Source organism: Nematolebias whitei, chromosome 9 (assembly GCF_014905685.2).
Source record: "Nematolebias whitei isolate Nwh7 chromosome 9, NemWhi1, whole genome shotgun sequence".
In the NCBI taxonomy this organism is placed as follows: domain Eukaryota; kingdom Metazoa; phylum Chordata; class Actinopteri; order Cyprinodontiformes; family Rivulidae; genus Nematolebias; species Nematolebias whitei.
This window is the reverse complement of record NC_056506.1, coordinates 29,525,299-29,550,753: the sequence shown is the minus strand read 5'-3', so window position 1 is coordinate 29,550,753 and position 25,455 is coordinate 29,525,299. Positions and strand designations below refer to the sequence as shown.

The following is a 25,455-nucleotide window of genomic DNA, read 5'->3' as shown; positions in this document are numbered from 1 at the left end:
TAAAACTCACCCAACAAGTCGTGCTGTTAGCTTCTCATTGATGTCGTAAATGACGGCTTGTAACTCGGATAAGGCAAGTCGGAAAAATATCTCAGACTGGGTACGATCTAGTGAGACTCAACATAGTCCATAAATCTTCAAAATCCGCCATTCTCACCAACGAAAAATAAAACTTCCACACCGCCGACATTTTGAATTTTCCTCTCCGCCATAGGTGCACGTGACATCATTGCATTGTGCAGTCGCTGCAACGCCATCACGTTGTGCTGCAGATTCAGGCAAAAACAGTCCCTTTTATATCAGCGAGTTATTTTAATGGAATTACCGATGTTCAATATTGAACTTTAACACTAATATCGACCGATAACGATACAATGCTGATATCGTGCATCCCTAATATATATATATATATATATATATAAAACCTGGTTCACATATCTAAAAAGTTTGTCATTCACAGAGGACATGTGTGTGAACAGCTGTTTGAATCCACCCGATGTGCCTGAACTGTCACCGCTGCTTCTAGATGTGTCAAAACAGGTTCACAGTCACTTTTATTTGCTGCTAACGTTTTTGGTCAGAGCTACAAAAAAATAAAAAATATTAGATTGCAAATGGGGTAAACAGTGTATTAACATCATAAAAAATACATGACAGCCACAACATAAGACCTTGGCTCAGATAGCCTTTGATTTCAATTTATTTATCTTCAGGCAAAATTTTGTGAATCCAGGGCAGGAAGGAGGAGCAACTATAAAACTGTCCTTGTTGTAAAAACTACTGGCACAAAAGGACACAAATATGGGTTGCCTCTTATTCTAGACTTCATTCTGCAGGGACATGTTGCAACAGTTTTTCTTTCATAGCATACGCTTTTTTTTTTTTTTATCTGGGTAGTTGCTTTCAATTTAGAGGAGACATGCAGCGTTTATGCAGAAAATCATGAAAATATATGCTGAAAAGAGCCAAGAGGTGTCTTCTGCAGATACATGCTGGTTCTTCAATTTCCTGTTCCTGAACTACAAAAACTGTTACAAAATTGTTTTTCTACATAAATGAATCAAACTTTTTAATATAAGTTGTTTGTCTAAACTATCAGAGCAGGACTAAAACTCTGCATCAAAAAGTCTGCAGCTGACAGCAGATACTTCACAGCACAGGGATGGGAGTAAATCTGTGTGTCTCATTTCAGAAAGGACTTTGATGCAAATGGAATAAGCTGTGGCTCACTGTGGGAACATCAAAGGTACCCCCTTCTCCACACACAACAACTCTTTTAAGAGCGCCCACCCCCTCCAAGCCCATGGTCACCCTGCACTGCAGTGTTTGAACGTGCCCTGGGGTTACTTATCCTTTCCATTATTAACAACTCATTAAAAGGCCATTAATATTTGCAATTATCCCTAAAACTTTAGGGATCAAATGAGTATGAAGAGAAAAAAAAAAAAACTGGGGAGCTTGTTGCAATAATTAAGTATTATATTATATATTAATGAACTTTCCTTAAATTGTGACAGATATAAAACACACTATGGCTGCTTGTTGGTCCAGAAATGTAACACATTATCTGCTTACTTTTGTACCATATAATCTAGAGCGGTGGTTCCCAAGCCTGGTCCTCGAGGAACACTATCCTGCATGTTTTAGTTGTTTCACCTGATTTGAGTGAACAGATGATTAACAGGCTTCTAGCTTGAGTAAGTAATTAAATCACGGAATCAGGTGTGTTGGAGTGGGGAAACAACTAAAACGCGATCTTCGATGACCAGGGTTGGGATCCATTGATCAGTACAGTGAAATGTGACATCCCACATGGACCCGCCCAGAGCCCTGTTCATGCTAGAACCGCCACTGCTGCTTTCACGACATGCTACATCCAAATCCCTGTGTTCGCGCTCCAGAAGATCAGCTGTGAAACCCAAACTGCGCACCAAACCTAGAGGTGTCTGCGCTGTGGTGCGGCTTTCGTGTAGACGCAACTTTTCCTCGGTCCACGCAGCCTATTAGAGGAGCGCACCGAGCAGCCAATCAGAGCGCGGCTCCGCTAATCGTGGATTAGCCACAACCGACTGCAGTCCACAGTCCCACGCAGGAAGGAGAGGCAGGCACTGCCATCCACCACTAAGAATCTTTATTATTATTATTAGCTCCCTTGGATCCGTCAGCTGCGCCTTTTTTCCCCCACACCCTCCTGCAGCCGCAAAGTGCGCATCTTTGGATCTCAGGTAAAACAAACAAAAAAAGGTGTTGGAAATGCAGAGAATGGTGGCCCTCTGGTAACATCGCCGCTCCGTTTTTCCGCGTCCCCTCCACCATCATGTTCAAGGCGGTGAACTACCCGGCGGTGGATCCTGCGCCCACCATCATCCACGGCGCCTGGCTCTCCACGGGCTGCAGAGAGAACGCGCCCGTGGCCGTGGAGAAGCCCAAGACGAAGAAGGCGTTCAGCCTGGTCCGGATCATGTCTCTGGGTAACAACAAGAAGGGCCCAGGCCAGAACCTGCAGCACAACAACAACAGCATGCCTTTCACCATCCACTGTCAGATCGGCAAAGAAATCAAGCACATCTGCAGCAACTGCAGCCGCGGGAACGCCACTCAGGACGGTGAGTTGTGGAGCTATGGTTGCGCCCTTTTATGTTTTTTTTTTTTCTAATGCAGCATGCATGGTCGACTCTATGTGTGGCTCTGGGCTGCATGAGCAGATCATCTTGTTTGAGCTGTAGCTTTGCACAAAATAAAAAATGATGCACAGTTGCTGAAACTGCGTCGAACTGGATGAGAACTTCCCTCTGCAGCTGCTAAATGTTGCTTTGCTTCAATTTAAAATGAAAGACCTTCCAGGAACCTTTTGTTTTTTTATCTACTTGTTAAGTCCAGATCTTTTGCAGTCTGTTTGTGCAAAGCCACTTCTAATTCATTGTCATTACATCATCACTCAGCCATCCAAACAAGTGTTTTTAATTAAAACCAGTCGCATTAGAGCTGACGGGGAGAAAGCAGCAGGATGGGATATAAACATGCCAGTGAGGACATTCTAAATAGGTTCTTATTTTACTCCGCAACATCTTTCCTCATCTGCCAGGATTTTGTGCATATTCTGAAATGAAATTGCATAGGTCTAAAGTGTGCTTTTCTGCATGTGATTTATTTCAGAGTACTGAAAAATTAAATTTTCCATTCATGGACCTCTTGACTAAGCAATTTAAAAAAAAAAACATCTGAGAACCCTTGGATCATTTGCAACCACTTTTAACCCCCCTTTAGCATCTAAAGTTTATATATCACAGCAATGCAGCATTCAAGGAGGTATGCACATTGCAGGACATTATTCGAGTGATTAAAGTTGTTAAAACTGACTGCCGTTATTATCCCAGTGTGACAGTCATGATGCTACTCTGCCAAGAGTTGTTTCCTGTCTTTACATAACCTCTAGACCTCTAATTTTGGAATTTGATTCTGTTTGATTTGTGCAGTGCTGACTGTGTAGGGTTATTTATAGAATTATGTGCTGGGAAGATTGCATTCAAGTGATGATCTGCGGGGCATAATGTCTGCTCTATTAGTGTCACAATACTCATCTGCTGTTTTTTATTCCCTTCAGGGAGAAGGCCGTCATGTTAAGAGATCTGTGTTTGCAAATATTGTGAATGGGGATTGTGTGTGTGTGTGTGTGTGTGTGTGTGTGTGATTGCCTTAACACGTTAAGGACATCTGATCCTGTGTGGTGATAACAGATTTGAGATATGGATGTTAATTTTTATTTTTTTTTAATCCCAATCAAACCTTCTATTTTATGCACTTTTCACAAAATGTGGCATGTGTTGGCAACGACTTTCAGCCTGTCACATGAATTTTTAGCTCAATATCTGCAGAACTGACCGAGTTATAGCCAATTTTATTTTTGCAGATGTGGTTTGTTGTCATCGCCTTGAATTGGACTGACTCCAAAAGTTAATCACTTGTAGAGCTTTGTCCAGTTACTACTTTCTGAAAGTTTCGTCAAATCATGATTTGACTGTCCCTGTGTGGGAAAAAAACCAACAAATGGTGAGTTAAAGCCATTTTAAAACTGCCAGAAACTGAATACCCTTTGGTCTTTGTAGTTCTGTTAAAGTATCTAGATTATTTCTAAACTTAAAACATTGCTTAAGTTGAAGATTTTAATTTTACAACCAGTAAATGTTGCCTGTCTTGTGTGAATATTCATCCGCAACATAAATAATTAAGGAAACTGAGTATACAATGTAAAAAATGCTCATCTAATAAAATTATTCAAATGCATTTGTTTTAATTGGGTTTCAGTTATCATCTCCTTCATTATTTATAGAGTTTATCAATTATGTGTCTTGTTTGGTAACTTGTGTAATTTGTAGCCTTTTGCATCATGTCCCTCATGTAATAGTTTTCACTGGGACAAATCTTTGTTGCTTTTGATCTCAGACAGTGCTTTAAAGTCAAAAGGCTGGGCTTTGTGAATATTTCATGAAGAGTGGGAAGATTTCTCTTTAATGAGGTGTTAATCAGTCTGTTTAGTGTATTTTGGCAAGACGCTCCGGCGGCTTGATGCGGAGCAGCCTCGTACTGTTTATACTCCGAGCGTATTCTGCATAAAGAGATCTGACGTGCAGGTTTGTTTATGCTTTTGGTTCGGTCTCATCCAGTTTACTGCTGATTTTCAGGACACCACTTGGCACAGATTCATGCTGCTGGGGTCTTTGGAGAGCCGAAATGTGCTGCTTTCACTGCTAATAACAGTTTGCGAGAATATCACCTCCTCTTCTTCCTCACCTTAATAAAACCCCCCTTTTTTTGTTTGTTTTGTTTAACAGCTGAGGAAGTAGAGAGGCTGGCAGCCATGCGCTCCGAGTCCCTGGTTTCTGGCACCCACACACCACCCATCCGTCACAGGAGTAAATTTGCTACTCTGGGGCGACTCCTCAAACCCTGGAAATGGAGAAAGAAGAAGAGCGAGAAGTTCAAGCAGACCTCTGCTGGTATGTGACAGCTTTTTGTTTCATTGTTTGGGAGTGAATGCAAAAATGAAAAATGTGTGGTAGATTTATTTGGACAGTCATCTTAATAATAATTGCATGGTTCAGGCCTAGATGTCCCACTCAAGATGTTTGCCCCAATACAAATTTGAGTAATATAATGTAGGGATCGGCCAGGCCTTAATCTTATATGAACTTTTCAAAGTGCAGACTTGCAGATTACACACCACAAGTACACTAAAGTTATTAAAATCAATGCTATTTTGTGCTTCATGCTCAAAAAGCTCCACATTGCGGTATATAAAAACTTGATGTCATTTGTTCCTCAAGTTGTTTTATTTAATTTTTTCTTCTCAATAAGCCAGGTGATGGCAAAATCTGTATTCATCTTGGACAGCCTTCTGCCAGTTGTGTTGTGCTGACAGTGTAGGGCATACTTGTGGATTTTTTGCTTTTTGAATTCGAAACATTAACAAAACAATGAGGCATTGGACAGAGTTTCTGTTAAAACACCTCTAGATGAAGCAGTGCACATGTGGGGAGAAGACAAAGGAAGTACCTGCAATTGTTCTAAAGCTTAGTATTAGCACTGTGGCATTAGCTGCCTTCAACCTACTGATCACTGCTATTCAGTGACTTGCCAAATTGCTCATTTTTTGTATTTTAAAATACTTCCACACCTCAGACATATTAGCAAGCTGCATCACAGCGGCTACCCTTATTATGTCTGCCATATTGCAGCACGGCTGACTTGAAGTGATGAACAGTAGATTAACAAGAGATTGGCAGCTACTCTGAACTGATACTTGCGATTGGATGGAGACGTAACGTTACAGTCACAAATGGGCATTGTCTTCAACAATAAGCACATTTTTTATCACTTTGGTGGACATTCTGACTCCAATCTTGGCCTTTCTGGACAACTGTTCCATTGAACTAACCACAACACTGATTGTTATGAAGAAAATTCAGGTCCCTCCATTGCAACAGGTACAGCTGTGTGATACCAAGAAAATACACTTTAGATATTGTTGAATATTTTAATGATAACAGATGTGTAAAACCCAGATGGGGTAGAGGCAGGGCGGCCGACTCGGGACCCAAAAGTCCCAGGTTCGAGCCCCAGACATAGCACATCTCGTGGAGTTTCTGAGCAGGACACTCGTCCCTATCCCCAATTGCATCCTGGGTTCTTTCAATAGCTGCCCACTGCTCCACCTGGGGGTGGATGGATGGGTTAAATGCAGAGAGCCAATTTCACCATTGTATGGGAACCTACAATGATGACAACACAACACATTCCATTACATTATCCTTGCTGTTTCTGCCATCCCAACATTCTCAATACTCTCTACAGTCTTTAACATTTTGGCCTCTCATCATTAAAACTGGCTGTGTGCATTTAGGGGAATAGGTTGCCAAATATAATATTGGTTGCCGTTTATTTCTGCAGTTTATTGCAATCCTTATGTTAAAATATTGGTCCGTTTTTGATATCCTGTAGCCCAAATAGGTTTAATAACCAATTGATCTTAATATTCAGTGTTTATCGTTTTCTTTTTTTTGTTTGTTATTTTTTGGTCATTAGAATTTCGTTGGACTTTCAGCCTGTTGACAGGGGCAGAAGAAGGACTGTTTCTTTTTGGTGTCTGACACATCTTGAACTCGTCTGGACTGGAGGAGGCAGTTTGTCAGACTCCATGTCCTACGCTGGAAGCAAAATTCTTGCCTTCGCAGAGGATGAGCAATTAACTTTAAATCCAGTCTGAACAGGACACAATGTTCTGGTTTAGTAATGTAAAATTAACAGTTCCCCCTCCAAGGCAGACCCTGTCTCTATGTTCTTTTTTTTTACCTATCAGAAGCAGTCGACTTGGAACGGCTTAATGTTTAGTTGGTTTACCTTTCAGCCAAAGTTTAGCTTTAGTTTGTGTTTGAATTGCAGAGTTTTAGTTCTGTTCAATAGTTTATTTCTATTGGAGAATCTACTTCATCGTGAGGTTGCAGTGAATCCTCATTGGCACATGTTTTGTATCCTTCATGACAACAGCATGTCCCCTTTGTGATGAAGGACAATAATCAAGAGCTTAGCAACAAAAGCTGTTGTTTTTTTCCTTCTGGTTGTTAATACACAGTGGAGTTGAGTGAAATGACTCTTTTGTTGTCCACTTGTGTTGTTTTTCAGAATGCTGCTATCTCCAATTATTTCATTGTTTTAATAAATCTTTTTGAAAAAGCAGCTGATAACCGACTGCATTTAACAATCGCCTCAAAGTTGAATTTCTGTTGGGTTTTAGTTATAAATGGTCTCCTGAGTAAAGGCTCAAACGCTCAGGCAGACATGAACCACATGCCATGTGGTTTAGGCAGCACAATGCTCTGTCACATCCATTTCTTGCATGAAGCATGAACCCAACTTTTGAAGCTGCAAATGTAGGTTGGAGGCTGCAGCCTCTGCAGAATCTGGTGACATTGCAGTGCGTTCAAACGGCAGTGATTCACATACGGTGAACTGTTCTGTTTAGAGTTGATGGAATTCAAGATGGACGCCACAGCCAAGTGATCTTAGAAAATACATAAGACAATTACGCATTTAATTTGGCAGATAATGAGCTAAATTTTGTTGTGTAGTAGTAACTTGGCATTGTCCTTGATTGAATAGTTCAAGCGTAACCCATTAAGCGGCATATTAGCTTAAAGTTTTGGCATTAACTGTCCAAGTTATCCCTCTGTGTCTGTTAGCAAAATATCTCATGAACCACTGGACAGATTTCAGTGAAATTCTCAGAAAATAAATATTGGCTTTGCATCTCTTTAATATTTAATACAATAAGGTGTTTATGCTTCCAATTGATATTGACCTGCAGAAAAATGGGTATACCTCAGTGAATTTTTTAGATATGGAGCTAGAATTTGGTGTGGTAGTAGCTGAGAGTCCTTCACAACACACATCCCAAGCACTAACAGATAATACAAAATTACATGATATGGCTCGATTGTGCATACTGCTTTTTATTTTTTTTTTAACTTTTCTCAGCATATGGCGATCCTAGTCTGAAATACTGTCATTAATGCTGGAGATGTACTGGTATATTCCTTCAAGAGATGCTTGGGCTTTAGTTTTGTGTTGGCCTCATTGTTTTGTTTTTTTTTTGTTCCCTTAACATTCACTGTGTTGTTTTTTACATTGACGTGCCTAAAGCACTCCTAACTTCAGTCTACTTTTCATGACTTGAGATCCTTTCATCATAGACTTCAATGCACTTTTTGTTTCTGCAAAAAATAAACTCCTGATTATGGTTGCTGCATCAGTGGGGAGCAGAGCAGCCACTGGGTATGCAGATGTTCTGGATAATTGGGCGTTAAGCACTATAGAGGATTACCGATGTGGTGTACTATTAATCAGATATATTCCAGCTTTGAGGGGTTGCACTCTCACCTTAGGGGAGGTAAAGAGAAGCCCTCACAGTTGAGGTTTTTTTTTTTTTTTGTCAAGCTGTCTTGTGGCACTTTGTAAATTTTCAAAGGGGTGTATCAGGAGATCTAAGTTAGTATTTGGTATTCTGATGTTATCTCAGCATCTATAATCCAATTAATACACTTCATTTGAAACTTCAGTCATATAAAGGTCATTATCTTGTTTATTATAAATATTTTTGATGCATATGTCAGATTTAATACATGTTAATTCACATACTTACGAAAGAAAAGCACATTCCTGACATGTAGGTGCAAAGACTTGAGCTCGCATTGATAAAAGTCCATGAAAGTTTTAATGCTTTTTTTTTTTTTTAGTCTCAGAAATTTTCTCTGTAAAAGGCTTACTTTGAGCTACTCAGCCTCAGGGCTGGTAGAATGTGTTCTGACAAACTGGGTCACTTCGCAGTGGAATATCCTTCAGTTTTTACATTTAATTCCTAAAAAAATCGACAAGGACTCTAGTGAAATCGACACAGGATGAGTTGGATATTACAGTCGCATTATTACGCTTAAAGATGAGTCTTTGATTAAAGATGAGCCATTAAAGATGAGTCTGGGATTTTAGAAGTTGGTGTGTTGGATTGTAGATACTTTTTTAGGCCATCTAACTTCAAACTGGCTTTAAATGACATTGAAGTAACACAATCAATTGTCAATTTGACCAATTTCTTCTTTATTCCTCGCCACAAAAAGAAAAGCTTTGCAGAGAGTGGTGAAGGCTGCACAGAAGTCTGTTGGAGTCAGTCTCCCCACCATCACAGACGGCTACACCTCCAGATGCAGGAAGAGAGCCACCTGCATCATGAAGGACCACACTCACCCAGCACACACACTTTTTGCCCCGCTCCCCTCAGGAAGGAGGTTGAGGAGCATTAAGTGTAGAACCACTAGACTGAGGAACAGCTTCTACCCTGAGGCTGTTAGACTCATGAATCTCTAACCATGATAATCACTGTGGGGGAAAAAAATCACATCATGTTGCTGCTGATCTGTTTCATGTTACTGTGTTCGTTTGTAATCATCTGCTCTCACACACTCGTGTTCGTGCTGCTGTTGGGCGTATTGTTTTTATGCTTTTAGTGCTTAGTGTATTTTTAGTTGATGTTTTGTTCATATCTTAGATCTTATTACTGTTTTTCTCTTACCTTTTTTATTGTTGGATGTAACTGGGACCCTGTGTACACTGTCTTGTTCCACCACATGTAGCACATGTGGTGTGACTGATAAAGAAACTCTGACTGACAAAAAGTTTTTGTATGTGTCTCCATCCATTAGCAAAATATGTCGGGAATCATTGAACTGGATTGAATTAAACAATATTATCATTAAAGCTGTTCAGGTAATTGTATTGCATAAGTGTGCTCTTCCCATGGCATGGCAGTTATGTCATTAATCCTTGAATAATTATTTATTTTAGAATAAAATGGCAGTATAATCCCTGAGCACATTATGACACCGTCTGCCAGTCTTATAGATGTTTGTCCTGGGTTCACCACTCCCATAAAAAAAAGTTTTTTTTTTTTTTGTTAATACTTTAACCAGATCACAGTAATTCAGAAAAGGAAAGTCAAAGTAAGCCACGGTGGCTTTGTGGTCCGTGCCGCAGACTTGTAATCCTGAGGTTGCAGGTTTGAGCCCAGTTTGCGTCAGGAAGGGCATCCGGCGTAAAACAAACTTCCAAATCTTTCATGGGAGTTCTCTCCCTGTGGTAACCCCTGAAGCAGGGAGCAGCTGAAAGAAACTTATTTTGGGGGGAGTGGTGGAACAGAGGTTAATGAAGTTAGTCCTGTGATCGGAATGTCGCCGGTTCAACCCCCAGGACAGACAACATCAAAATGTGGCCTGCCTCCACCCTCATTTGCCCCACTCTGGGCCCTTGAGCAAGGCCCTTAATCCCCGGGCGCCCTAGATGGCAGCTCTCTGCTCCACACAGAGGGCTGTGGTAGCTCTGTGGTCTGTGGTTGCGTCAGGAAGGACATCCGGTGTAAAAACAATCGCCAAGTGATTCATGTGAGTTTGTTTGCTGTGGGGACCCCTGAAGAAGGGAGCAGTCGAAAGAAAAAGATTGTCAAATAAGTAAAGCTTGTTTTTGTGCAGGAGTTTGGTATCAAACTAAAAAAAGTTTCACTGAAGAATTTAGATGTAAGAAAATTAACAACATTAAACATAAAAAAAAAAAATCACTGATAAAAGCTGCACTTTCTAGTACGTGATGTACATTCCTCAGCATATCAAAGGACTGGCACAAGAGAGTTGAGGCTTTTTTATGAAGACTTTTTTTTTTCTTCTTTTCTCCAAGTTATTCAGAACTTTTATAAATCAAATAAAAAGCTGCACTGGTGTGCTTCATGTAAGGTTTTACTGCCTGCAGTGTTTTGAGCAAACGGTTTAATAAAGTTGTTGCGAACACAAGCCTGTCAGAAAAATAGAACTGGTGATTCTGGGTCAACTCTGTTTACTATCCCCTTGATGTGCACGACCTAATGTTGATTTAGTTTTCCCTCATGGGTGCGGGTGACGGGGCTCTTTTGATGTGGCTGCCTGAAGAAGTGTCCCAAAATAGCATCAACACTTGGCACAATATATTTAGATTTTCACAATTCACTTAAATTTTCTCCCTGGGCTTGAAGTGGTGAACTTGAATGTAACGATATAGAAATGATTGATCCTGTCACTCTCTGTGAGTGCTTTAGATTTAGGATTCACCGCTGCTAGCGTTAAAACTTCCAGTGCAGAGTTCAAAACTGGTCGAGATCCTCCCAAATCTCCTTGGAAGGTGAATTAACCTCGACTCCATCACCCTCTGCAAGCGCTGGGAGTGTTGGGACTCTTGGATCATGAAGCACAGATGGCAGAAGCTGTGCTGCAGCGGCCTGGTGGGAGTCTTTTGCGCTCAAATGTTGCTACACGTCCTCGTTTCTTTTCCAAGCAGGTTCCTGCGTGCACGCTTAGATTTTAAAATAACCAAGAGATTGTTGGTTGCTTTCATTCAGGCAGCTGATGGGACCAGTGCCTAAACTTTTTGAAGCCTAAAAATAGAAACAAACAGTCGCTGTGGGGCATTTGATCTTGTGCTTAACGTTTTACTAAAAGAGTTGTGGCTGGAGCATCTATTTATCTTTTCCTAAATGGAGCTCATTTTTAAAATTTTGTTTTGAAGTTGAGTCTTCTGTTCATTGTTGCAGCAAAATGTAGGATTTATTAACGGCTCTTTACATTTTTTGTCAGTTTAAAATAAATGAAATGTGCAATAAAGCTATTATTGTATATAAAGTATCAGTCAATATCTAAACTCTGAGTGAAATCAAACATATGTAACATTTTTGACGTGGATATTGCTACAAACTAAAGATCTTAGAGTGACCAATGACAGTTAGAAAAGGTTCTTTATTTATTTATTTTTCTGCAGAACCCAATCTTTTTCCCCATCATTGCATTTCTCCTGAAGATTTGCAGGCTGCAACATCCTTTTAAAGAAACCCAGGTTCTAATGTCAATTTTGTACAGCCCTTCTACTTGCTGGGATTTAATGCACTAATATTTTAATTGAATATCTTAAAAAATGTTAACTGTATTAAAACTGTTATTTGAAATGAATAAGAGGAAATGACGCTGTAATGCAGAAGAATAGAGAGCACAGCTTTTTAATTTATTTTTGAAACATTTTTATGGATTATTGATGGCCTGTGTGTGATGAGAAACTGCAAATATTGTTAGGGTTTTAACAAAACGATGTGCATCTTCACAAACCCTGTGTGATGATGTGTTTTCTGACTAAAATGTGTACAAATTTTAGTTGAGCTGGTCAGCTCGGCTTCAGTCTGCAGAAACCGTATTGATGCTGCGATACATATACCATCATTTCATTGCACTGCTGGTCAGGTCAGATCTATTTTTCAGTCTGCCAGCCTCTTTAAAAGCTCTGTAAAAGCATATTGTGTTACTATGGCAACCAGTTACTATGAGCTGCTCTAGCATCTTTCAGCTCATCTAATACTCTTGTGTTTCTTTTAAAGATCTTATTTAATATTGCATTTTTGCTCTGTTTCCCCATCTTTATTAAGTCTTTACAAATAAACCTCAAATGCAGATATTCTTGTCAGGTTTCAGGTACTTGCCACTTTTGTCCAATTGTGGTCAGTTTTAGCTCTGAAAAAACAAGTTACCTGTCACTTAAATTCTAATGAGGCTCTAAAACAGGGTGTCCAATCCTGATCTTTGAAGGCCACTATCCTGCATGATTTAGACATTTCTCTGCTCCAACACGCTAGATTTGAATCAATGCGTGATAAAGAAGCTTCTTTAGAACATGAAAGAGTTAATTCAACCATTGAATCAGGTGTCATTCACCCGATTCAACGGTTGAATGATTCACTTATTCACAAGCCAATTTGAAGACATTAATGTGGTTGTATTTATGCTACATATTATGTTTTGTTTTTAGCTTTTAGCTTTAAACGTGTTTTTATAAAAAAAGGCATCAAAGTGACAGATTTCTACGCCTACAATAAAGTTTTATTTTATTTACAAATTCATCCACATGGAAACACAGAAAACAACCGAAAATACTGTAATACTGTAGTAACTAACTATGACAGGATTGTATGTGGCGCTGTAATACTGTTGCAAAAAATACTAAATAAATACAAAAACCCAGAAACAAAACCATGGAGCATGAGCACAAATATTGCATGCTTGGTGCAAAATTAAACCCAAGAAGAAGAAGTCTTTGATTGTTGTTGGAGTAGAGGCTATGACATCATTGTCATAAGCTTTTTTAAAGAAAATGTAATGGTGACATTACTACAACAGTACGTCAAAGGGCTGTTTCCATGTGGATGCAATACTGAAAGTAGTAGTAATGATAATGATAATAATGATGACGACAATAACCTAGACAAAAATAACAACGATAACACTAACTATCAATAACAATAACAATAACAATAACAACGATAACAGCGATAACAATAACAACGCCATTTATTATTAAGTATTCAGAAAATATCTCCCAGTGTAATATTTTACCTGTAAAACATTTTTGCATTTGTATGTTCGTAAACACAAATCTGCTGCTAGTTGTGTAAAAAGCAGGGGGTTCTAATAGTATTAAACCAATAACACCTCAGTAAATCTCAACTTAGAGAATGAAATGACAGAGGTTAAAACATTACTGAGTGATGCTTTATTGATTGAGTGATTTTTACCTAAAACAAGTTCCTTTATTTTATTTTTAAACCCCCAGCTTTGGAGAGAAAGATGTCACTGCGGCAAAGCAGAGATGAGCTCATCAAGAGAGGGGTGCTGAAGGAGATCTTTGAAAAAGGTGAGCTGATCTCTCTCCATAGTCATGGTTTAATTTAACAAAGCTGGAAGCTATCCCAGCTTTAAATAGAAATGGATGTAGTGCATAAAATTTCAAGGTCTTAATTAGTTATCTTCCCTTATATCGATAGTCTCTGAAATTCATTTTTGAAGATTTGACACAGTACAGTTGGAGATGATCTTTCGTAGGGACATTTTATAAGTGTATATTTAAGAACTTTTTTTTTTTTTTGCCTCAGGGTGTCAAAATTAAAGGGAAGCTGGCACTTGCCAAAATGTGGAAAGACAAGATAAGAAAACATGCTATCTTTTAAAAAAATCTATATTTATAGTGTTATAAGTTAATTTACTACAGTAGATGCTGGATTTGATTTTTTCTCAATCTTGGAGAGTGAAACTCAGACTTGTTTACAACCAGACCCTTGAAGAACCAGGCTCAAAGGCACGTTTGAAGCAGGTTTTACAATCTGCTGTGTGTTGCCGGTGGGGTGGGGGGTTAATAGTCCTAAACTTTTCAAAATCACTAAACGCTTTGTGTGAACTTATAAAACAAATGTGTATCCTTGTGTAGTCATGTATTTCTGAGGTCTGTTTGTTTCCCCCCCTCTGCATTAGCATCTGTTGAGTTTCGATCCTCAATGGACGGCAGCGTCTGCACTCAGGAGCCCCCTGTTAAGACGTCTATGGTCTTGCCCACTAAGAAATCCATCACTTATCCGAGTGACCATCAGGATGCTCCGGCCAAGCCGCCGCTTTATCACAAACAACCACCTGCTCTGCCTCCAAAACCTTTCTCTAGAATCCCAAACCACAGCACAGGCAAGATTATTTATTTTCCATTTAATTTTTTTAAGATCAACTGTATACTGTCTCATTATCTGTTTGTCATACACAGTTCACAAGCTGTGACTGTTTACTACTAGCACTGTACCTGCATTGCCACACGTGCTCAAAGGATTAGACTTATTAACCCCCTCTGTGGTTAGCTCAGCTGGCCTCTGTCATTATCAATCTGTCAGCTTCGGGAACAGGCCCTGGCCTAATTTTCCCCACTTCACATTGACGTCTGAGCCACACTGGATCAATGATGGACTCTGTTTGCATTGGCAGGGTACAGTAGATGGAAATTATTCATTTTCCTCCTTTTTTTCCCCCCCCTTCAAGATTCTTGCCATCCTGTGAAGTTGCCCTGCATGCCCGGAGGAAAGCACTCTCCACCCCTGCCTCCCAAGAAAGTGATGATTTGTGTGCCTCCAGGGGGGCTGGACTCCTCCCCATTGTCGTCCCCGAACCCCCTCAACACACATCCACCGAAGTGCGGCCCTCCCCAGGGCATGCCGCCTCACCACAGCACGCTGCTGCCCTCCCAGATCAGCGGGCTGTCCGGGTTTCACCAGACCCATGGTCACCCGCTCCAGCTTCAGTACGGCAGCCTGCACGCCCCCAGCCGCATCATAGAGGAGCTCCATAAAACCCTGGCGCTCTCCATGCAGAGGTTTGAAAGGTCAGCGACAGGTTTACAAAATGTTTAAAAATGACAAATAATTGAGTGAATTGCTTCAGAAAAGTCTTGAGGCTTCAGCCGGCGTTCAGTAATGCAAGTGACTTTCAAAGTATTTTGTGCTTATTATCGAGGTCGCATCCTGCCAGTTCCGTTGCGCTGCTGCACAGGTCTAAATCGGCACACTGCCTCACAGGGCAGCATGGCCTAATTTTGTTCGAGTCCATGTGTGTATGCGTGGGCATGGAGTAGGCGTCCCTCCAGCAGTTGGCCTGACATAACATGACCAGCTGCTCTTGACAAGAGCTGAGTTTTCTTCATGTTTGGAGAAAAAGGACACGGGAGTAGATTGGACATTATGTAACCACTTGCATTAGGATCACTTTTTCAACCAGAGCCATTTGGGCAGGGATAAGGAGGTAATGCTCCTGTCAGAGCTCACAATTAGTCTGAAAGCTTAGACTGGTTGCATAACAGTGGCTCATCATATAAAGCTCCAACCAAACTGTTAAAAATCTATCAAGAATATTACCTGTGAACCCGCGATATCTCATAAACATGAAGCTTATTCTTTTTATTCTGCTTTTGAATGCTGCAGGCTCGATAATCTGGTACTTCTTTGTTGTGCAGAGAGTTTCAGGAGATTGCGTAGGACTACACTAAACGTGTTTAGTTTGTATTTAGGCTGTCTCATTCATCTGGAGTTACACAAAGCATCTCTGCTTCCTTTGATCCTGCATTGACAAACCCTCTAAGCCATCGTCACATATTGTAGCCAAATCCTGTTTTATGTTTTAAACCACTTTCGGTCCCTGGATTGAAAAGATTTTCTAGGCTTATTCTGTTAAAAAAGGGCATTGTAAAATAAATAAAAGCAAAGTAAATTTTAATGACATCATAGCCATTTTTTCCTCCTCCTTTTTTCCCTTCTGTAGCTCTGCTTTGCTTGGTAGCATTCAGTGTGCTCCCCTTGAAAGAAGAGAAGTTCCCTCGGTGATTATTGACTACGAGGATGACAAGGAGAACATGCCCAACGAGTCTGACTACGAAGATCTGCCCAGCATGTATAAGGACGAGGAGGATGACGTGGATGATGACGACGACGATGAAGATGACGACTCTTTATTTACAAGTGAGTGTCAGTGAGCACTAAAAAAACAAACAAGCAAACAAAAATAATTATAATTAAAAACAAACAAAAAAAATCTGTTTTTTGAATCCCAATTGTGTCCCATCGGTGTACGAATGTGATAAAGCGCTGATTATTCTTTGTATAGATGTAGTACAGTGCTGTATGAATGGGTATTGTACTCGTCACTGCACACGTCGCACCACCGTATAAGTTGCATCAGTCCAAATATGTCTAACAAAGTCGAAAAAAAAAAATGGTTGCTTCACCGTATAAGTCGCATCTATTATGCGTCACCGCTGACAATCCGCAAACATGGGCCTGTGTGCCAAAAATCGATTGGCTGCCAAATGGCGGCTGCGGGAGCTTGCACGGGAGGACTTTAACAAGAATTTAACAAGATTAACACTTAAAAACAATTGTGTTTGCTTGAAATTATAGTAAAGGTGTGTCTCAGTCTAACTTTTTTCTTTAATAAATGCACTTTGACGGTCAAATCAGCTGCATCTCAAAAGCCGATTCGCAGCTGCGGGATCCCGCAGAGGGAGGACTCGCTGTGCATTTCTTAGAAATTTAACAAGATGACCACCTAAAAGCATTTATTTCTTTGTTTGACATTATAGTAAATGTGTGTCTCAGTTTAACTTTTCCTTAATAAATGCACTTTAATGGTCAAATCGGCTGCATTTCGTCTGGGTGGTGCAGTGAAATGCAGCTGATTTGACGTTTGCTCCAGGAGTTCCGGAGTGAGACGACGGTGGCTTTGAATGGCAAGCAAAGTGTCTCATTAATAGCCACTTTTCCCTATTAATGAGACACTTGGCTTGCCATATTACTCAAGTGCCATCTAGTGGCTGAAAATGGTAGTGTTCAATATTTTTCATGTCAGAATGATTGAAATCGTCAGAGCTCAGCCAAAAATTGGTTTATAAATATGTGGAAAAAAACATAAATATGTCACTTTGCTATACAAGTAGTAGGCATGCTAATTTATGCAAAAAACTATGACTTATACAGTGAAATGTAGGGTAAACGAGGGCGCAAATTGTAGTGTCTTGATAAGATGGAAAGGCGCTATACAAGTACAGTCCATTTACCATTATGCGTGATATGCCTGACAATGCATTATGCAATAAATGTTTGTATGGCTACGTGTCTTTTAGCAAGCTGTCTTATGAATCACTGGACAGATTTTGAGAAAACTCATGAACTAATTATTGGATGTCTATCTACAACTTTCGGATTAACTTTCGGAATCAACCAAGTTCAAGATGGCTACCACAGCTTAACATCAGAAACGCACAAATGTTTGAGTCAGTTTGACAGAAATTGAGCTAAATATGATGTGGCTGTGGATGACTCTTCCCTGACGCATACTGTGAGTGCTAATGGATGCATTTAAAATGCTAGATCTCAAGCAATGTGCATTCCTTAATTTTTATTAACGTTTTGTCTTGATTTAATTTACGGAGGCTGTGCAAAGATTTGTGTCCCACCGTTATTTCCTGTCACAAAGTATTGTGTTCACGTGAAACGCATGCAAAGTCCACACCGAAGATGTTCCTTTAATCAAACGAAACATGTAAGCCTTGTGATGCTTTTTAAAGCCCCTCAGATGTTTTGATCACAAGGTTTTTATTTTAGGTACCTTGGCTAAGAAGGTGCTACGAAAAGACTCCCTGGCCATCAAGCTGAGTAACCGTCCATCCAAACGAGAGCTGGAGGAGAAGAACATCCTGCCCATGCAGACGGATGAGGAGAGGCTGGAGTCAAGACAGCAAATAGGCACCAAACTCACGAGGTGGGACCTGTGCGCAACCTGAATACATTCCCATTCAGTTACAGCGGCATCAGCAGTTGAGGGGGAAAGTGAAGCGAGCATCTTGCTTCATGTTGGGCTCATAAATCTACAACTCACTCCATGTTTCTTTATTAAATTTCTTCTTTATCCTTTCTTTTTCTGTTTCCTTTTGAGCCTCCAATAAGCGCAAATGCTTTATCTCGTTAAAGAGTCTGTGAAAATGGAGCTGACCTAATTTCAGTGATGCGCCCGCCCTCCCTTCCTTCCTTCTCTTGTCTCTTCTCTAGCGTGCTCTCACTATCTCGCTCCCGCTTCTTCCTTCCTCCCTCGCTCACTGAATCACCACAGTACTGCATGTGCCAAGCTTTTCTCCGCCCGATGCTTCCAGCAGCGTTTTCATACCAGCAGTTTTACATTCACAAACCACACTTGCAGTATGCTGTGCGCAGTCCAGGCCTAATTTGTGTTCACATGTTGGTTGAAGTCATAAATGAGTATTATAATAGCTGAACGGATCAAACAAAATTGTTGCCGCTTGTTGGATTTTTCCCGTTTTTGGCCCCCGTCAGCACATCCCTGTAAGCTCTTCACTTTGCCTTGATATTTTATGGAAATGAAAGCCCGTGTTGGACAGTACGATGTGAGATGTGGTTGAAAGGAACGAGTATAATAAAAAAGAAACCACACTCACATTGGCTCACAACCTAATGTTCCCCACTGTGACTGGAACACAGAACATGTTCCCAGAAGGTCTGTTGTCACCTTTCCAAAAAGCTCTGCCACAGTGTCCTTCGCAAAGTGTCATTTAATGCATGCAATCCATTTTTTATTTGGTTTTACCAGCGGCATTGTGTTCTGTAAAGCAGTTAACCAAAACAAATTAGGATTATAATGCTCTGGGACATGCTGACCTCAGCTCACTCCTGTTGTCCTTACCCACAGAGAAAACTAAAGGAAAGGGCTTTAGCTCTTAACCTTACAGAAAGTAAATTTAAACAAGAACCTTTCAAAATAAAAATCCCTCCTGAGCTGCAGCTGGAAACTCTTCAATCATTTACATGAGGGGAAAATATATTTTTGATCTGTCGCAGTGTCGAGTTTTGATGACTTTCAGCCAATCAGGTTAGATCTCTAGCAGGTTGAAAGCAAAGTTTTGCTAAAGCCAGTCAGAAGAGAAGTGGCAGCTGATGCTTTGCCGTCGTCATGAGCCACTTTTCTTCAATTAATTCATCAGTTTAACAAATATTTGCTTGGATGGATATGCTGTGAAATTATGTTCAATAAGGGTGCAGTCACAGCAGCATGCTATAAGCCAGAGATGTATTTGATTTATTTTATTTTTTAATAGAAGTACGAGCAGGGAGAGTGGTTTTGTGCACACATTGGTGAACCAGTAGCGAGGAAAAATGGGCTCCAACCTGTGAGTTAAACATTTGCATGCAGAACAGTGAATCTCAGAGTAGAGGCAGAATTTTGTGAAGAAAAACTGGAAACAAGTGGGAATATTTTTCTTGTGAGGGTAGAGTTGAGTGAGACTATGCAAACAAGACACTTCTCTATGACACTTCTCTATGTGTATATTTATATATATATATATATATATATATATATTTATATACGCGTGTGCGTGCGTGCTTGCGTATCTTAATTGCTTATAATACTCTAGAAATCATATTGTTTGTGTACAATGTTAGCTGTTGCATAAGATCTTGCTGTCCTGTTCCACATCTTTGTTTGCCTTAACCGGTATATTAGATTAGTGGTGAAACCTTTCAGGTAGCCTTTTGAGTGTCACAATCAGATTTGTGCAGCATCACACGAGAGTCATGTCTGACCTTTGTACACTTTACTGCATTGCAATGCTGAATAATAATGGGGTCATCGATTCAGTTCATGATTAATGATTACAGCTGATTGATGCTTTTTAGAAGTGCATCTGTCAAGCTGTCATGAGTAATAATAATAATATATTTTTTTAAAACATATTCCATGCAAATGCATACATTAAAAAAAATGAATTGAGGTTATGTATATATAATTGAGTTTGGGATGTCAGAACTACATCAGATTGTTTTACTCCAAACCCCATGTCTGATGGATGAGCTCATGCCTTGTGAACAAAACGAGTAACAGAGTAAATTTCTTGGGGCTTTCTGTCAAACCAGGAAAGCTCATGCTAAAGAATTTGTATGGGAGGAAAAATAAAATGAGCTTTTCCTGAAATGCATTACCAAGTATCTATAAAACGCATACTAATTTTAATTAAAAGACTAATATGTCAATTATCAACATTTCCACATACTTTGTTTAAAGTCCATGCTTTCATTAAAACTTTTTGTTGGATTCTGATCTAATGATTACCAATCATAAATAAACAAGTTTGCATTATAAAATGGTGCATTACTATTTATTTGTTACATCGAGTCACTCATGAGATGTTTTATTTTTCATTTTTAATGAAAGAGGTTTACAAGATCCTCATTTTACTGGAAATAGCCCTAAGACAATTTGTAAATTTATGTCTGTCCATGCAAAAATGCAAATGTACAGCAAAAATATGCAAATAGCTTAAAGCATTATCTACCAAAAAAACATTCCTTGCACCGTTTTGTCGGCAGTGATAGTCTTGGAAGTTGGCAAAAGGACAAGTTGGGCTGGTAGATATATGCTATGGACATCACATGTTTAATTTGAGCACCCTAAGCAGAAAATTACTGTGATCAGATTAAAGCTAGGCTACATAATTTGAGTTTAGCAGTCTGTTTTAGAGGAGCCTGTGCTCGCTGCAGCCTCATCTGTCTGATCTTGGCAGACAGAAGTGCTCTTCTGTTGCAGCCCTGAAAATCTTTGATACGAGCGTTGATGCTCAGTTATCAAAACTTTATTATCTGACATTTTGTGGATACTTGCTGAGATTAAACTAGTCTGATGGCTCAAGGTGCTTTTCTTTCCAAAACTGCAGTTCTCCGAATATAATAATTTTTTCTGCTCTATCATGCCAAAGTCAATGAAAATGCAGGAAAATGACAAAATCCACAGTTTAAAATTTATCCAAGAAGCCAACAAAATACAGAATCAGTTTTATGCTCACACATTTAATGTGAACATTGCTGAACTTGCTAAACTATAATGAATAATAACTTACTCTGAATCACACGTTCCTTGAGCTTTTTAGATTTTCCTGAGATTTTTTTTTTTTTACAGTTTCTCTTCACCAGATGGTGATTACATGGCAATGGTAATGTGAGAGATTCACAAATTTAAAGAGCCTGTGAAATGTATATCCCACAATAAAAAGTGAGAAAACCTCTTCATTTTTAAGATATTTGGGATAATACACATTAATCTACTCGTTTTGTCACATAACTGGCTAATTTTCTTTTGAACTTGAAGTCGAGGTGAACCAGGAAGCTTCAATTAAAAAGGGAACTCTGGTCTTTGTTTAATGAAACAATATTATTTGAACTCTGACTCTATCGTTTTCTGATAGTGTCTCAATCTAAATAAAATCAGATCAATACTTTGTGCCGTTAGCCACTGTAGCAATGTTCTGTTCACATGCAGGTGTTCCCAGTTTGTCACCACTTCCTGCTACTGTACATGCCAGTAACTCAAATGTTCATCTCAGCAGCTTGATTTAATTTTTTTTGCAATGCATTAGTAATATCTTTCCAAAAATGCATTTCATATATATATAGTTATTTAAATTTGATGTTATACATTTTAATGCTGCATTGCCGACCTCTTGCCTTTTAATCAGTTGCTGACAGTAGATGTATGTTTCTCATCAGACGCTTGAGTCAACGACCCACAGCCGAGGAACTAGAACAAAGGAACATCCTCAAGCGTAAGTGCCTTCAACTTGTGAATTTAACACTTTATTGAAGCTGTAAAAGCCAAATCTAAAATATTATTATAATAAAAAAGAAATGGGACTAGCAGTGCATGCTTTTTGTCATGCAGCGCAATGATTTCAGACGCATTGTCATGTGAGTGGCATATTGTTTTTTCTTTGTTCCTCCTTGGTCCTGTGAAAACAGAGAGGCAGTAGGGCTCCTGGAGTATTCCTGTCCAGAGAGACTTGATTCTTTGCACAAACGTATGCAATATCAGAGAGAAGCAGCTCTGTTGCCCAAGATGCTGCAGCTCTCACATCAAAGACTGACTTAGCAGCAGTTCCTGCTTTCCCAGAGGCTCCTGCATGATGGGAAGAGCTCAAGAGGAAAGTGCAAATGAGTGATAAGTCCATCACTCATGTGCATACAATATCAAAGTTAACCAAACACAACTTGAGCTTTTAGTAAGGAGCCATTTAGAATATAAAAATATGGTTTGTATAAGTAAACTTAGATGCAGTTTGACTGAATAAGCGTTTGCAAACACAAGAAGACGCCCAGTATGCTTTCTGTTGACCTTTTTTTAACTTGTCCTTCAGAGTTTGAAGTATTTGTCCCTGTAATGTAATTTAAATCACTTTATCATTATAAAATGAGCTATAAATTTCCCCCATACTTTATATGTTGATTTGGGTCAATCAACTAAATTACAAACATGATTCTAAGTCACCTGCATGGTGGCCAGGGAGAAATTACAAGAAACAGAGCAGTCATTCTCCCCTCATGACAAACAGTAATAGCATTAAACTCCTAATAATAGAAACTATTAATGCTGTAAGACAGCTCTCCAGTTTAGTGTAGAGCTAATGAGCCATATTATGCAAATATAAGTTGAACACCTTCAACGGTTTCTAAATATTCCAGGATTTTTTTTTTCTTTTCTCGTGCCTGGTTTCACAATATGCTTTTAATCATCTTGTTCTTTCTTCTTTTAAGCTCGCAATGAGCAGGAAGAACTGGAGGAGAAGAGGGAAATAAAACGAAGGCTGTCGCGAAAGGTGAGTCCAAAATAACTCCAAAAGTGCAAACCCACGCTTTGCCCTCTGAGCGTCTGGAAAGGGGCTAAATTTCAGGCCAGGATAAACAAACACCGTGACAGTGACTCATTCGTAGCGGAGAGTTAAAACCAGTCTGTTACAGGACTGGCTTTGTTCTTCTCAGGTTTCCCCCACAGGAGGCACTGATGTCCTTGTTGTCCTTGTTTCTTTAGCATGTCGGCTGCCAAATCTTTCCACCTCATGGGGAGGTGTCGAGCATGTTCCTGACACCACTGTCATCTAAAGAGCAACACTTTCTGCTCACCAGCAAACAAAACCACACATGGGAGTAAAAAATAAATAAATCTTACGGCTACTTGGACTACTGACATTTGTAGATGACAAACCATACAGACAGAATACCAATACTGTAAATCTATATCTCCTGAGCTATTTTAAATGTTACAGTTTTAAAATGTTTACTCTAGTAGTTTTCCACATTCGATGTAAACAAAGCACTTGGCTGAAAATGACAAACCATGTTGGAAGTTTGACACCTTTGCTGGCAGTGGACAAGTGTGGAATCTCTGGGAATTGGCTCAGAACATTTGTAACTCCATCCATCCATCCATTATCTTTACCTGCTTCTTCCGTTTCAGTTCATGGGGGTCACTGGTGCCCATATCCAGCAGTCACTGTGTGAGAGGTGGGGACACCCTGGACAGGTCTCCATTCTATCACAGGGGCACAGAGACAAACCATTCACTCATCTAGGGACAATTTAGAATTGCCAATCAGTCTAACATGCACGTTTTTGTTCATCCATCCATTAACTTTACCCGCTTCATCCATTTCAGTTCATGGGGGTCGCCGGTGCCCATGTCCAGCAATCACTGTGCGAGGGGCGGGGTACACCCTGGACGGGTCGCAAGTCCATCACAGGGACACATAGAGACAAACAAGACAAACAACCACTCACTCTCTCACTCACACCTAGGGACAATTTAGAGTTACCAATCAGCCTAACAGGCATGTTTTTGTTCTGTGGGAGGAAATCGGAGTACCTGGAGAAAACCCACGCATGCACGGAGAGAACTTGACAAGTCCACCCAGAAAGGCCACCGGCCTGGATTCAATTCAGTGACCTTCTCACTGAGAGGCAACAGCTCTACCAACTGAGCCACCGTGCTACAATTTGTTACTCAAATCTTAATTCAGCTCCAGTTTATGATGTATTTTTATAATTTTACTACTAGATTAGGTGAAACATGAGTCAGCCCAGAGTTTAAATCTTGGTATTTTTGTCTTTATTAATACATTATCTATGGCTTAGACTGTTGTCATGTCATTTATCCAATTTTGGACTTGTCCTAAGCAGGATTGGGAGCCTGGATGCTTTTAAGCCATGTCTGCCATTGAGATTATTCAATAGAAACAATAAAATGTTCATTCCAAATGGCTCTTCCTTGGACATAGACTTGGTTGACCTATTTTCAGTCAGTTTAGTAAACAAACACATGTGGTTGTAGGAACCATTCACAAAGTTTGCTTACATTTTTTTAAGGACACACTAAGAATAGGATGAGAGAAAAAATGTGCAGATTTTGTATGTTAATATTTTTTGGCAGGTTTTCATGACATTGCAATAAGTACCATTGTATAGGGTATCTTGAACAGGATGTTTGACTGATTCCACTTCAGCTTTTAAAACATAGAAACAACAGCTCTCCCTGTAAGAGCTGTTGATTGCCTTTAAAAATCATAATACTATAGAACATTTTAATCACTGCTAGCTGATTTTTGATGAAGCACTGCGTACAATAAATACATGTTTACATTTTTGAGCGTTGTTCATTGATTATAAAATGGAGCTTTGCGTCGTCTCATTAGGATCACGAGGGATTTTCAGATCTGTAATCAGTGCTTCTGCATGTTGTGACATCTTCCAATCAGCTGTGCAAAAAGTGGCTTCAGAGATGTGTGTGTGCTCATGTCTAATTGTCCCCGACTATAACCTCGTACACTTAAAGAAGTTGTACAGAAACTGAGATGCGAGGCTGTTTTCTTGACATTCTTATACAACGTGAACTGGTATCCATATCTTCTTTTTGCTTACTTGAATAAATGAACAAGCTCAAGAACTGTAGCTACTTTTTTCCATTTGTAATTATACATTTAACGGTACTGTGTTTGTGTCTTCCTGTTCCAGCTGAGCCAGAGGCCGACTGTAGAAGAGCTGAGACAGGCCAAAATTCTCATCAGATTCTGTGACTACGTGGAGGTGTCAGACGCTCAGGACTATGACCGGCGCGCAGATAAGCCCTGGACTCGGCTCACAGCTGCTGACAAGGC

General features: G+C 39.8%; 1 protein-coding gene across 1 annotated transcript; it reads left to right on the top strand.

Annotated features, from left to right (window-relative positions):
• Positions 1–2,201: 2,201 nt before the first annotated feature.
• LOC119415056 (phosphatase and actin regulator 1) lies at positions 2,202–25,455 on the top strand (the record flags this gene model as incomplete). Its single annotated transcript, XM_037682190.1, is given in 11 exon segments — positions 2,202–2,225; positions 2,327–2,606; positions 4,833–4,997; positions 13,720–13,800; positions 14,415–14,618; positions 14,964–15,303; positions 16,236–16,432; positions 18,074–18,230; positions 22,022–22,077; positions 23,063–23,124; positions 25,313–25,455. Coding segments are annotated over 10 exon segments (1,550 nt in total), but the record flags the coding sequence as incomplete, so codon positions are not given.